We start from the raw sequence: 14,502 nt of genomic DNA on the forward strand, positions 1-14,502 counted from the left end.
TAGCTTCTATCACTTAGCATATTTCCAAGGTTCATCTATGTTATAGCATGCATTAGGCCTTCATTCTTCTTTATTAGTAGTAACCCATTATATAGCTAGATCATATTTTATTTATTTCTCCTTCAGTAGATGAATGTTTGGGTGGTATATATTTTTGGCTAGGATGAATAGTGCTACTATGAATACTCATATGAAGGTTTACAAGTAGATATGTTTTCTGTTCCCTTGAATATTGACATCTTCACTCTTATTCACATTAGAATTGTGTTCTAATGTGAACACAATTAAGACTAAGACTAAGACTCTGGATGATTCTTAATTCTGACCTCACAATCTATTCAAATATCCTTTATTAGTGAATAATGTAGTTATGTAATTTCAAAAGTACATGAGAATAAAGACACTGCTGCATTTAAATATATAGCAAAAAATTATAAATTTAAAAATCTAAATCTACAGAAGATTTTGGAAAACTATTAGCAAAGAAAATAATACTCAACATTTGGATTTTTTTTTTTTTTTTTTTTTGCTTTTTGGATCACACCCGGTGATGCACAGGGGTTATTCCTGGCTCTGCACTCAGGAATTACCCCACAACATTTGGGTTTGTTAATGTTTAATTTTTATGAGTGAAAAGAGGACATCAAATTCCAAGTCAAAGACACAAATATAGGAGCTGGAGCGATAGTACAGCTGTAGGGCGTTTGCCTTGCACGCGGCTGACCCGGGTTCAATTCTCAGCATCCCATATGGTCCCCCGAGCACCACCAGTAGTAATTCCTGAGTGAAGAACCAGGAATAACCCCTGAGCATCGCTGAGTGAAACCCAAAAAGCAAAAAAAAAAAAAAAAAAAAAAAAAAGACACAAATATAAAATACTTGAAGAAATGAGAAGAGAGAGAGGAGTATCATAGAGCACAAGGAGAGAAACAGCATAGGATAGAAAAGGGAAAACAAAAATTATCTAAAACCCATGAGAAAATATTTGTTTGCCACGCAAGCAATAAAAAGACAACAATTTTAAGAAAGCTTAAAACCAGGAGCGTAAAATGCACTAAAATCTTCAAATGCTCTCAACAAGAACTGATTAGTGGCATATCAAGTTGCTATTACCTCCATGAAGGTTCGCTGACAATACAAATGGAAAAGACTTCATCCAGCTCATAACAGCAATAGTTTCTGGTTGGGTAGGATCTGTGATCTGAATGAACTGGTCTGGGAAATTTCGGTTCAAGTCAAAGTTGTTGCTGTTGTTTCTGCCAATTACACTTGATGAATCCCCTGTATGATGAAAGATTCTAAAATGTTGTACTTATATTTTAATCCAAAATACCACTTCGAATATCTCAACTCAAAGGATAATACATCAGGCTTCACTATGATCAATCACATGCTTAAGTTTTGAATGGGGATGGGGATGGGGGGGCTGGGCCACACCCAGCAGTGCTCAGAAACTTTTTCTGGCTTTTTGTTCAGGAGTGACCCCTACAGGTTCTTCGTGGACCAAGGGATTCAAATCTAGTCAGCAGAATGCAAGGCAAAGGCCTTAACTCCTGTATTAGATCCTGATCATTACATGATTAAAACACATCTTTTTGACATTGAGCACTTTAAAATGTATCTTTTTGCTGTCTGTTTTAGGGCCATACCTGGCAATGCTCAATGGTTACTCCTGGCCTTGTACTCAGGAATTACTTCTGATAGTGCTTAGGGGCCCATATGGGATGCCAGGGATCAAACCCAGGTTGGTCAAGTGCAAGACAAGCACCCTATCTGCTGTACTACTGCTCCAGTCCCGCACCTCATGGGACCTATTTTACTTGCTGCCACCAATGCCTGGAAGAATCAAGGAGTAGAAAAGATCGATTCTCCCTCTCTAAGGATTCTGGCATAAGGTGACTCTTCCATCTCCCAGGAAAAATAGGCTTTCTCAGAGGAAGCAGACAGACAGGGTATCAAAAACTTAACAGGTTTAGGATATATATTAAGAATAAATTGGAAGTCAAATAGTTATTGGCTTCAATATATATTTGGTTTTAATTTTTCATTTATGAGATTAAATTCCTCCTTAGGAGAATTATCTCTAAGTAATTTAATACACTAGTAATTAATTTATAAGAATTACAGTTTAAAATGGAATAATGTGTGAAACAAATTACATCTAGCAAATAAAAACCATTGTGAAAGTGGAAAACTCCATTAAATATAAACATGATCACATTATTGTTGAATGAACTAAGCTAACAAAAACTAGAATGAATCACAAATTATAAGAAAAAACTAGAATTAAACTGCAAGATAATAACTCTCTTCTACCTTCAAATAATCATGCCAGCTGATATTAGAAAGAGATTAAGCATTAATAGACAGTTATTGTTTACCTTCCTGGGCCTTTTCATACCCATCAGGATTCATGGACGGCATAAGGTGAATTCTAGTGCTACGAACCAAATCTGTTACTTCAGGGTCTGTTCCAAAGTTCTTACAAAGATATTCTATGAGATTTAATAGCAATTCTCTTCCAACCACTTCATTTCCATGCATATTTCCAATATACTTAAATTCAGGTTCACCTGCAAACAAAATATTAGCATGGAAGACTTTTTTTTTCCTTTACAATTATCAGAGGCTCTGTTTTTTTTTTAATTTTTTATTAGTGAATCACTGTGGGGGTACAGTTACAGATTTATACACTTTTGTGCTCATGTTTCCCCCATACAGAGTTCGAGAACCCATCCGTTCACCAGTGCTCATTCTCCACCACCAGTAAACCCAGCATCCCTCCCACCCTCCCCAGTCCCATCTCCCCCCACCCCACACTGTCACTATGGCAGGGTATTCCCTTTTGTTCTCTCTCTCTCACAGGCTCTGTTTTTTTTTTTTCTCCAATATATGTTTATGCCCTAAACCAAAGGTTTAAGAAAACACTATTTTACCAAAAGTTTCCGGGATAACATCTTATAAAGCAGCATCCTTACTAATATAAATGTCTGAGTAGGCATACAGATGTACATGATTCTTATATGAAAATAAAACAACTATTAGCAGAGAGAATCTAATCTATGCAATGTATTACACACCATGCTTAAAATGGATTATCAAATTAATATTTCCCCCTTTCCTGAAAAATGCTGGGGGGGGTGTTTGTTCTAGTTATATACATTACAGGTGACCTTTTGAGATGAAATATAGTTATATGGTATACAACTCTGGGTGGTAGTACTGCAAGGTGCCACATCAATTACCTGGTTCATGGACGCCTGGATTGTCAGATATCTCCATTACATAAAGTTCTCTTGACTCTACTGATTTTCCCAGTGAATAAAGCCGGGTGATGTTAGGATATTCATTAGCAAACCTTCTCAAGAAGATCTCCATATCGGGGAAATGGTGGTGGTGAAAATCCTTTGGCTGAATTGGCTGGTGGGAGGATTTTGTTCCAGAAGGAATATTCAGTATAGTAACTGTACTTGCAGTTGCTGTAGTCTCAGTTGTGTCATGAATCACTGGAGCGACAGTTGGCCGAAGGGAAAAATTCACTTTTGTGGCTGGTCCTTCTTTCACTATTATATTATTAACTGTCAGTGGCATATACCTAAAGTTGTTTTTTTTTAAAAAAAAGTAAATGGATTAGAGTTAAAACACAATGCTTTTTAACATTATAAAAGCCTTTAATTTTTCAAAACTTAGTATTTATCAAAACTCAAATGAAACATAGATATATACACACAAGACTTTTAGGATATTATAAAGAATTCAAAATTAAGTCTTTAGAGAACCATTTCCACTACTATCTTTTCAGATTTCATTCTTTTTCTATTATTATTATTAACAGAAAAATATTATTAATAGAAAAATCATCCCAACATTCTTTTTCTATTATTATATTTTCCATTTGTTTTTTTGGGATTGTTTCAGGGGTTACTCCTTGCGCCACTCAGGAGATCACATGGGATGCCAGGGATTGAACCCAGGTTGGCAACATGCCCTCCCTACTGTCTATTATTCAGGCCCCATCCAAATTCTATTTAAAGAAGAAAACACAGAAAGTGGGTAGTGGGAATGAAGAAGTAGACAGAAGTAACAAGAACATTGGTGGAGGGTACTGGATCCTTTAGTGGTGACTCAGTAATTCTGTACCAAAACTATACATGTTAATACTGTTATAAGTATATGATCTAAAATATAATAATTTTAAAACTATTGTAACCATTGCTACAATAGTCAAAGAAGGGATACATGATCTAATTCTTTGTATCACAGTATTAATTTAACATTCCAACTACCTCCCAAAATAGGAAAGTTCAAATTTATTTAAAGATTATATAAAAACCCATCAAGTTAGCTTTTAGGGAGGTTTTTCAGGGGAAGTGGCAAATTTATTACTCATTTAATATAGCAGAAGACTAATGACAACTCCTCAAAATGTCTTTTACAGAAACCTCAGTTTCTTCTACTCTGCTGTTCCATTAACCTTGAGGAGATGCATTACACAGCTGACCATCTTTTCAAGGCTTTCATATTTTTAAAATTGTGCTTCATATCTAGTTGTATTACTAGATTATGCAACAAAGGGCTCTACATAGTAAGTATTACCTCTGTAAATGGGGGGTGGGGGTGGGGAAGGAATAAGAAAACCAGAGAAAAAGCAGGAAATGCTAAGCAACATTTCCTAAATTATAGATATAATCTATATCTTAGACTATAAAAGCCTCTTATAAACAAAAGTTTTGATGTCTTAAGAGTCTAATTTAAATGCTTACCCAGTTAAAACTGCTGTAACATTGTAAGTTCCAGGAACAAGCAATCTATGGAAATCACCAAATCTGCCTGTTGTGATATTATGATTAATACCAGCCACTGAGATGGTTGCATTCTCTAAGCCAGATCCCGTTACTGAATCTTTAACAAATCCTTTTACTCCGATGTGGACCTAAACAAACAAGAATCAAAGTAGACTACTCAGAGACAATCAATTTGGAAGGCAAGAGATCACAACTTCTCTTCATTGATGGTAGAACTTCTATAAAGGAAAAAAAAAAGTTATTCCTTTATCAGAAACATCTTTCAATTCCTTCAAGTTAAAATACAGATAAATGGGCGGGAGATAGGAAGTAAGGCATTTAGTACATCTGCCTTGAATGCAGCTGACCCCAGGTCAAATCCCCAGCATTATGTACCCCTCCCAAGTACTGGCAGGAGTGATCCCTGAATACTGAGTTCAAGAATAGCTCACGAGCACTGCTAGATATGGCCCTAACACCCAACGGACAGATATATGTACAAAGAACGCTAAATTATACTCTTAAACTTAACTCTTACGTGTTTAAATTTACATTACTGATATGTTTTTGAAAGTCCTCAAAAGACCAATTTTTTTTCAAAAAGGTATAAACAATAATTTCTGATATATTCAAATAGTGGGGCTGGAGCGACAGCACAGCGGGTAGGGTGTTTGCCTTCTATGTGGCCAACCCAGGTTCAATTCCTCCACCCCTTTCAGAGTGCCCGGCAAGCTACTGAGAGTATCCCGCCCACACAGAAGAGACTGGAAGCTACTGTGGCATATTCGATATGCCAAAAACAGTAACAATGAGGCCGGAGTGATAGCACGGCGGGTAGGGCGTTTGCCTTGCACGCGGCCGACCCAGGTTCGATCCCCGGCATCCCATATGGTCCCCTGAGCATAGCCAGGGGTAATTCCTGAGTGCAGGGCCAGGAGTGACCCCTGAGCATCGCTGGGTGTAACCCAAAAAGCCAAAAAAAAAAAAAACCAGTAACAAAAAGTCTCACAATAGAGACGTTATTGGTGCCCGCTCGAGCAAATTGATGAACAATGGGATGACAGTGCTACAGTGCTATATCCAAATAGCATATTAATTTGTCTAACAATTATATTAAGCTTATGAGCATGGTTCACACAGGGATGCAACAGCTCTCAAGCAAATATGATTACATAGTAACATAGCAAGAGACTTCACTGGCAGTACAAATTTAGTTTATTATTTCAGTCTGTGAAAGGAAAAGGAAGCCTTTTGGAGAAAAAGAATTGGAAAGGGGATAGGCAAGATAGGCACAGCTAGAGTATTCTAATATGTGCGAACATACTTCTATGATAATCTAGTATATCATAATAATCTAGTATAACAAAAAAGATTAAAGATATTGAGTATAGTTGTTAGTCATTTGCCAAATTTCCTCCATTATTTAATCCATTATTTCCATATCCTCACCCTCAGCTTTTACCTTTTCAATCAATGTGATCAAAGACTCACGATTGTTCTCCCATTCCTGTCGGAGCTGTGAAGCAGGTGGGTACTTGCAACAAGACAGTTCTAATGTGATCTCAAAACAGTTGGCCCAGACATAATTGTAATCTTGCATCCCGCCTGTAACATGAAGGAAAAAATTAGTTTATTCTCAGAATTCTACTCTCAAAAATACCAAAGAAACTAAACCAGTCATCTTTGCATGAACACATTTGCTTTAATTAGAGAAGGCTCTGGAATTATAGAAGAGTCAAAGAAGGTTATAGGACTACATATGTGAAGGAACATATGTGAACGAAGTATTTGATTGACAGGATGGGAACAACTTGTTATTAAAGACTTAAATACATCCATTAACAATATCAATAATAATAACAGTTCTACATTTGTGTTTACCACCTGCCAGATCTGTTCTGTATGATATGTATTAACAGAACATATATGTGGCAGGTATTGTTTTACTCAAAGTACAGATGTGAGAAGTGAGGCATAAAAAGGTTAAGATTTTGGGGGCTTAGGATATGGTAGAGTACTTGCCTTGCATGTGTGAGGTCTTAGGTTCTATCCCCAGCATAAGGAAGGAAGGGATGGAGAGAGGAAGGGTGGGAGGAAGGAGGGAGAGATGGAATAAAGCAAATGCCCTACCTGCTGTACTATGACTCCAGCCCTTATTTATTGAATTAAAGGAGGCAGATTTCTAGGTTATTAGTGGGCAGATCTTTTTTCCAGAAAATATAGGCCAAACAGTTTGTGAACCTCTAATATAAACCAATAGCAAAACATTTTAGTCAGAGGTTTAAATGGTTCTAGATAGGAAGATGTCAAATTTCTCTGAAATTAATTTATAAATACCATGTAGAAAGATTCTTATTAATAACCGACAAAATAATGCCAAATTTAGAAAACATATAAAAAAATGAGGGCCAGAGATCTCTGAATGAAGAGCTAGGACTAAGCCCTGGGCTCCACTGGGTACAGCCCCAAAACAAAAGCAAAAAATCAAATTATAGAAGAAAACATCAATAAGTAGTCATGTATCATCAGATACTAAAATGTATTAATAAACTATACTCAGTAAAGCACACAGTTAAGATGTCAAAATAAAGAACCGATGTATGTAACAAAATAAAAAGCCCAATAAGAGAAACAAAAGCATCTGGGAACAAATAAAGACACACTTCAAACCAATCAGAGGAGCCCTGGTTCAATCCCTGGCACTACACGGTTTTCCAAGCCCTGCAGGGAACAGCCCCTGAGTACTGCTGGGTGTGCCATGACACGCTCAGGGGTGGAAAAAGGGAAAAAAAAAATTCAGTTACATAGATAACTGGTTAACAATGTGAGAAAATATATAGATAAACTTTACTTCATATCCTATCAAATAAGCTTTTTCTCCCTCTTGATTTTTGGGCTACACACAGCAGAGCTCAGGAATCCCTCCTGGGAGTGAACAAGGGTTGGCTGACATCATGCCATGCAAGCACCTCAACCCCTATACTAAACTCTCCAGTCCTAAAAACTCCTTGCTATATCTGAAATTTAGTGTAAGAATAAAACCATAAACAAAACTACATGCCAACATAAGTATTTTAATAGTTTCAGATGAGAAAAGCCTATTTCTTTTATGAAACCATAAAAAGAAAAGAATGATATATTTAATACCTAATTTTTTTTAAGATTAAGATGAAGGATGAAAAAAAACCTAAAACAAAGGATTCTAAACTAATTACTGGGTAACAATTTAGCAAAATATAAATAAGTAATTTTAAATGAATGTGACTTTAGTACAAAAATTCTTTTTTCCAGGGACTTATTCTAAAGTAAATAGCTTAGGGCCAGGGAGAGAGCTCAAAGGACTGATGAATTTACTTTACATATGAGAGCCCTAGATTTGATCCCAGGCAACACCAGGTATGCAATAATCCCCTGAGCATCACCAGTATGGTCCAGAAACCAAACCATAAGCAAAAAGATTAAGAGTTACAAGGATGAGGACTACACTGATAAAACTAAATTACAATCAGAAATAATAATACCAAAAAAGTGATGATCAGTTTAGTAAGTTATGTAAAATGGGCTAAAATGCAACTATTTAAAGTGCTGCAGATGCTTATTTACTATCATATTTTCAAAATATTATTTTTAAAGTAATAAAACATGTAAAAGATCATTTTTACATGATATTTTAAGGTTGATTATCTAATGACAGTTTTCAATTCTCCTTTCTTTCCTCAATTAGTAAACAACTGACTCAAAACATGTTTGACACTCTCTCTAATGAACATGCTATTTTATAGATCTTTCAAAGTCAGGTTTATTGCGGGATAATTTATATACTGAAAGCCCATCCCTCTAAGTATACAGTGCAATGTTTACAGTCCTATAACCATTACAAACAACACAGAACGTTTGCATCACTCCTCTGAAAATTACCTCACCCTAGCTTCCAGCCCCTGGATAACCACTAAACCTAATTTCTTTCTCTTATTTTTGCTTTCTTCAGAAAGTCTGATTAAAAAAGTCTTTTTAACTTAGCATAATGCTTCTGAGATTCATTCATATTGTTGCATATGTGAAATCTCATTACTATGTATCTATTACATGAACATGGAAAAATTTGTTTATATACTTATCTTGTGATGATTTGTCTATTTACTGTGTGGTGATTTCAAGTGTTTTTGATGTGTATAAATTTATGAAGTCTTTTCAGTTTTTGGCAATTATAAACAAAGTTGTACATACATCTTAATGTGAACATACATTTTCCTATCTTTTGAGCAAACATCTAGGAAAGGCATACCTGGATCCTAAGTGTAACTTACACTTCTTAAGAAATACTAAATTGTTTTCCAAAGTGGCTCTATCATTTCCCATTCCCACCATCAATGAATGAATGTTCCAGTTGCTCTGTATTCTTATCTACTAAGATGCACAGACAACTGCTCAGTACTTTATGCTTTGTGTTTTAGACCACACCCAGCAGTGTTGAGGATTACTACTGATGGTGCTCAGGGGACCTTATGTGGTGACAGGGACTGAACTAATGTGCAAGACAAGAGCCTGAATTCCTCTTCTAACTCTCCGACCCTACTGGAGTATCTAGTGAAGGAGTTGGAGAGAGGACTGGAATTAAGACACTTGCCTTGTATACAGCTGACCTGAGTTAGTTCCCAGAGATGGAAGAGGCCCCCAGCACTACTCAGTGAAACCTAAAAATGTAAAAAAACCTTTTAAACATTAAAAATTAAGTGTCTCTAGTAGAGGGACCAAAGAGATTGGGCAGGGGGTGAAAATGCGGAAGAGAGGGAAGAAAAGGAAAAGAGGGCAGGGGAAGGAAAAAGGGGAAGTAAAGGAAGAGGGTATGTGGAGGAAATTTTCAAGACCCAACATTAAGCCATTTACACAAGAAACAAAAAATATGACCACTGGGAAGCTAAAATCAGTGGAAAAGACATTCAAGAAAACAGAGATGGAGTAGGTATATTAGCATCACATAAAGTGGATTTCAGAGAAAGGCTAGGTGGTGTGGGGGGGAGGAGAGAGAGAGAGACAGAGACAGAGACAGAGAGACAGAGACAGAGAGAGACAGAAAGAGAGGGAACAAGCATCACAATAATGGAATAGGACAACAAATAAAATGCTAAACCCTAACAACAGAACTTTAAATATGTGAAACAAAACTGATAAAGCCAGGTTGGAGAGACAGTTCAGGCAATAAGACACTTGCCTTGCACACAGCCAACCCTGGTTCAAATCTCAGCACTACATATGGTCCGCCTGAATGATCCTTGAGCACAAAGTAGGAGTAAACCCTGGGCATTTCTGGGTGTGTCCCCACCCCAAAAGAAACTGATCAAAGGAAAATGATTATAGTGGAGGTCAACATTCTTCTCTCAGTAATAAACAAAACAAAAAAATTAGCAAAGGACAGAGAATTAAACACCATCAATAAGATAAATGACATTTATAGTACATCCCACCCAACAACAGACAGCTTGATAGGCTGAACCTATCTCAGAATTTGTTTTTATTGGCCACTGCCTGTTCTCTTATTTTGCTTCTATATACTCTGCATATAAATGATATCACCCAGTATTTGTCCTTCTGACTCATTTCCTTTAGTATGATTTCCTCCAGTTACATCCAAGTTGCAGCAAGCTGAAAGATTACAATCTTTACTTAGAGCTGAATTTTGTATAAATACAAAAGCACTTTATGTATTTATATCACAATTTCTTTATTCCCCCCCCTCTTTTTGGAACCATCTGGCGATGCTCAGGGGTTACTCCTGGCTCTGCACACAGGACACACCTCTGGTGGTGTTCAGGGGACCATATGGGATGCTGGGGATCGAACCAAGGTCGGCTGCATGCAAGCAAATGTCCTATCACTCCAGCCCCCATACCAAAATTTCTTTATCCACTCATTTGCTGTTGGGTACCTGAATTAATTTTCACATTTTGGCTACTGTAAATAGCACTGTGTTGAATACAGGTGTGCATCTATCTTTTTGAATTAATGTTCTTGTGTTCTTGGGCTAGATATCAAGAAGCAGAATCACTGGGTCACATGAAAGCTTTATTTTTAATGTTTTGAAAGGCCACCATGCTGTTTTTCTATAGGAGCCAAACTAAAAATAACATTTTTCTTTAAAAAAAAAAAGTCTGAAAAACTGGAAACAAATGGAGCTATCAATTGAGCTATGAATAATTTAAGAATAGATTGCAAGATGCCACAAATAGGCATTATTTGTCATCTGTGTTAAACTTAACATTTATTTTTCCAATACTAAATGTCAAAGACTACATAAAAAGCAATCTTAACTAAGCAGTTGGTTCAGAGTCACTGTCTGGGTTTTTTTCCTTAAGAGAAAATCTACATATATGAAGCTAGAATTCACTACAAGAGACTAGTCATGGATCTGTAGGTAGGCCTAACATTACTGACAGCTGCAGCTACCACCGGTCAGTTAGAGCATGTTTATTTTTAAGCTGATTATGTCATATGTTCAACATAGTCTGATGGATAAAGTTTCAGATTTCAGAACAATTATCTTTATTTGGCCAAAGACAATTTTAATTTGGGAAGTGAAGTATCCTCTATAGGAATACCTCAGTGAGTACTTTATTAACAGGATGGTATTTAGGACCTTATTAACAACTGTAGACAAGCAGGCCACTATTACCCATAAATCTAAATCAATGAACTTCAAACTTGGTTCACAGTAAAATCATTTTAAAACATGATGCAGCATCACACATTTTTAATTGATATCTAAAACGTTTCCATCTTATGTTTAAATAGTTGCAAACAATGTCTGTATAAAGTAAGTATTATATGTATATATGTGTGCATGTGTGTATATTATTCCAAAGAACAGGTAGCTGCTCCTCTAAATTCTCTATATATTTGGGGGTGGGGGGGACTCTCAAGATGATCAGGAGAGCTAGAAGCATCCCCTACCCCCTGCACCATGATGTTCACCAGGTGGTCAGTTCAGTGCAAGTGCCCTGGGACACAATGCTGCTTGGGCTTTGTGGTGCCTGGAATATCTGAGCCATATGCAGTAGCACTTGGGGTCCTCCCGGGCTTCGTCTAGAGCTGCACCAGTGACTGTGTGCCAGAAACAGAATCATGTAGGGGACATTCTAGGCATGTGCCCTAACTGCTGTTCTCCTGATTTGTTTTTATTTTTGCCACATCCAGTGGCACTCAGGGGTCACCCCTGGCAGTTGTGGTGTGTGGGGGGGGTGGGGCGGGCATTTCTGGTTCCAGAGATTGAAATTAGGTCAGACACTTGCAAGGAAAGCACCTTACTTGCTGACTTTCTCTCTGATCCTAAATCATTTGTTGTTGTTGTTGTTGTTGTTTATTTTATTTTATTGAATCACCGTGACAAAAGTTACAAAGCTTTCAGGTTTAAGTCTCAGTCATATAATGATCAAACCCCCATCCCTTCACCAGTGCACCTGTTCCCCCACCAAGAACCCCAATATGCCCCCTCGCACCCCCCATACCCCCCACCCCCGCACCTCAGTGGCCAATGATCTTCACTTTATTCTCTCTATACTTTGGATGCATTCAATATTTCAATAGAGAACTGACTATTATTATTTGGAATTTTCCCCCAACAATCAAAACTGGTGAAAAGGATTCATTTGATAGTTTGTTTTCCATTGCTGAGAATGAAGCTAAATCATTTGTTTTTTAAATAAAACATTTACATTATTATTTTAGATGTATCTGAATAAATAAAACACTTAGAGAGGACCGAAGCAGCAGGTAGGATGTTTGTCTTGGACAAGGCCAACCAGAGTTCAATCCTAGGCATTCCATATGGTCCCCCAAGCACCGCCAGGAGTAATTCCTCAGTGCAGAGCCAGGAGTAACTCTTAAGCATTGCTGGGTGTGACCCCAAAAAAGCAAACAAACTAACAAAAAACACTGGAGAGTTTATTCCTAGAACCTATTTGAAACTTGGATGGATATATTCTTCTTTAAGTAACAGAAACTTTACATATCATCATTTTCTCCTTGAACTTTATTTCCATTCCACTTCTACTCAGACTGTTACATGGTAACTTGTACCTTGATAGCCTTTCATTGGTCATCCTATAATATTTCAATATACCATATGTATAATATATATATAAAGTTTTATTTCCAAAGACCTAATGCTTATGTACTGAATTTTTTAGATTATATTGTTACAATAATTACTGATAACTTATCAAAAAAGACAATAATCATCGACAGATAATTTATCAATTCATAAAAAATTAACAGAACTGGGCTGCGGAGATAGCTCAAAAGGCTGGAGTGCACAATTTGCATGGATGACACTTGCAAGGAAATCACTTTACTTGCTGTAAGGTGCTGTAAGCACCCCAGTACCACATGGTTTCTCAACACCACCAGGAATAACGCCTACCAGCACCCTCCCAGGAAAAGCCCAGAGCATGGCTGGATGTGGTTCCCCACCCCCAGCAACTACTTGAGAGCATAGTGAAAAGTTCTCGGGCTGGAATGATAGCACAGCGGGTAGGGCGCTTGCTTTGCACTCGGCCGACCCGGGTTTGATTCCCAGCATCCCATGTGGTCCCTCAAGCAGTGCCAAGAGTAATTCCTGACTGCTAAAGCCAGGAGTAACCCCTGAGCATCGCCAGGTGTGACCCAAAAGGCAAAAAAAGAAAAAAGAAAAGTTCTCTCAGCTTTAATGTTTGTTAATAATTTGATTGTAGATAAATAAGTTATCTAATATAATTTCACACTACTTGGGATACTTCTTAAAACTACTGATCATAGTATTCATAAAAATTTTAAGTGGAAAATTTGAATCGAATGGAAAAATACAAAAGCCATCCTTGGGGGAAAAAATTCCCAATTCCTGGCCTTTAAATTCAAATTTACTTTGACCAAACCTTAACTGAACTTGTATTCTTTGGATTCAGAACAACTTATCTCATGAAAATCCATTTCCTTCACCACTCCCACTAAATATATATTTGCTAATGACAGAGTTCTTCAACGTTAAACTAAATTACACAGTCTTACATCTGTTTTCAGTTTTGTCTAACTCGGTCAACATTATCGTACAACTCTTTGAGCGGCATTTTTCTTGGTGGGGGAGGGGGTCTCTCAATCAGTACTCAGGGGCGCTCAAGACAATTCCCAGACCATCAGGCCTGTGGTTCAATGAAGGGCCCAAAGAGGCACTGCTGCTCAGACCCTGTGGTGCTGGCGATTACCTACGGACTACCTCACTGGTGCTCAGGGTTCTCCACGGCTGAACACAGAAACACTGGAGGACCAAGTGGTGGCAGGGATTAAACTGGGGTTGACTGAAAGCAAGGTATGTTCCTTCACTCTTCTACTGTCTCTCAAGCCCCTGCATTTTCCTTTCTAAAAAAAACTACTTTTCCATTCCCTATCACCTGAGTTCAATAGAAATTTAAAAAAGTACACTTGGGGCCAGACTGATAGTATAGCAGGCAGGCTGCCCCAGCACCTCCTTATGGTTCCCCAAACCCCACCAGGAGTAATCCATAAATGCAAAATGAGAAATAAGCCCTGAGAATGGACCCAAATCCAAAAATACATTCCAAAAATCAACTTTTTGAACACTGAATCTGAAGACTGGGTCTGAGGGCACCAAATCCTAAAGTTATTTTCAAACTTCACGTTAAGTCTCTTATCACATTAAAAAGTACACAAAATGCACTGCTCTCAAAGG

General features: G+C 37.4%; 1 protein-coding gene across 1 annotated transcript in view; it reads right to left on the reverse strand.

Moving 5' to 3' along the window:
• CPD (carboxypeptidase D) overlaps window positions 1-14,502 on the reverse strand; it is a 73,018-nt gene that overhangs the window by 43,053 nt on the left and 15,463 nt on the right. The window contains exons 3-7 of the mRNA XM_055130924.1: window positions 6,247-6,389; window positions 4,764-4,933; window positions 3,246-3,595; window positions 2,382-2,573; window positions 1,114-1,281 (exon numbers count right to left, since the gene is read on the reverse strand). Coding sequence (XP_054986899.1) covers window positions 1,114-1,281; window positions 2,382-2,573; window positions 3,246-3,595; window positions 4,764-4,933; window positions 6,247-6,389 — 1,023 coding nt within the window. The remainder of the gene's footprint in view (window positions 1-1,113; window positions 1,282-2,381; window positions 2,574-3,245; window positions 3,596-4,763; window positions 4,934-6,246; window positions 6,390-14,502) is intronic.

Source organism: Sorex araneus, chromosome 3 (genome assembly GCF_027595985.1).
Source record: "Sorex araneus isolate mSorAra2 chromosome 3, mSorAra2.pri, whole genome shotgun sequence".
In the NCBI taxonomy this organism is placed as follows: domain Eukaryota; kingdom Metazoa; phylum Chordata; class Mammalia; order Eulipotyphla; family Soricidae; genus Sorex; species Sorex araneus.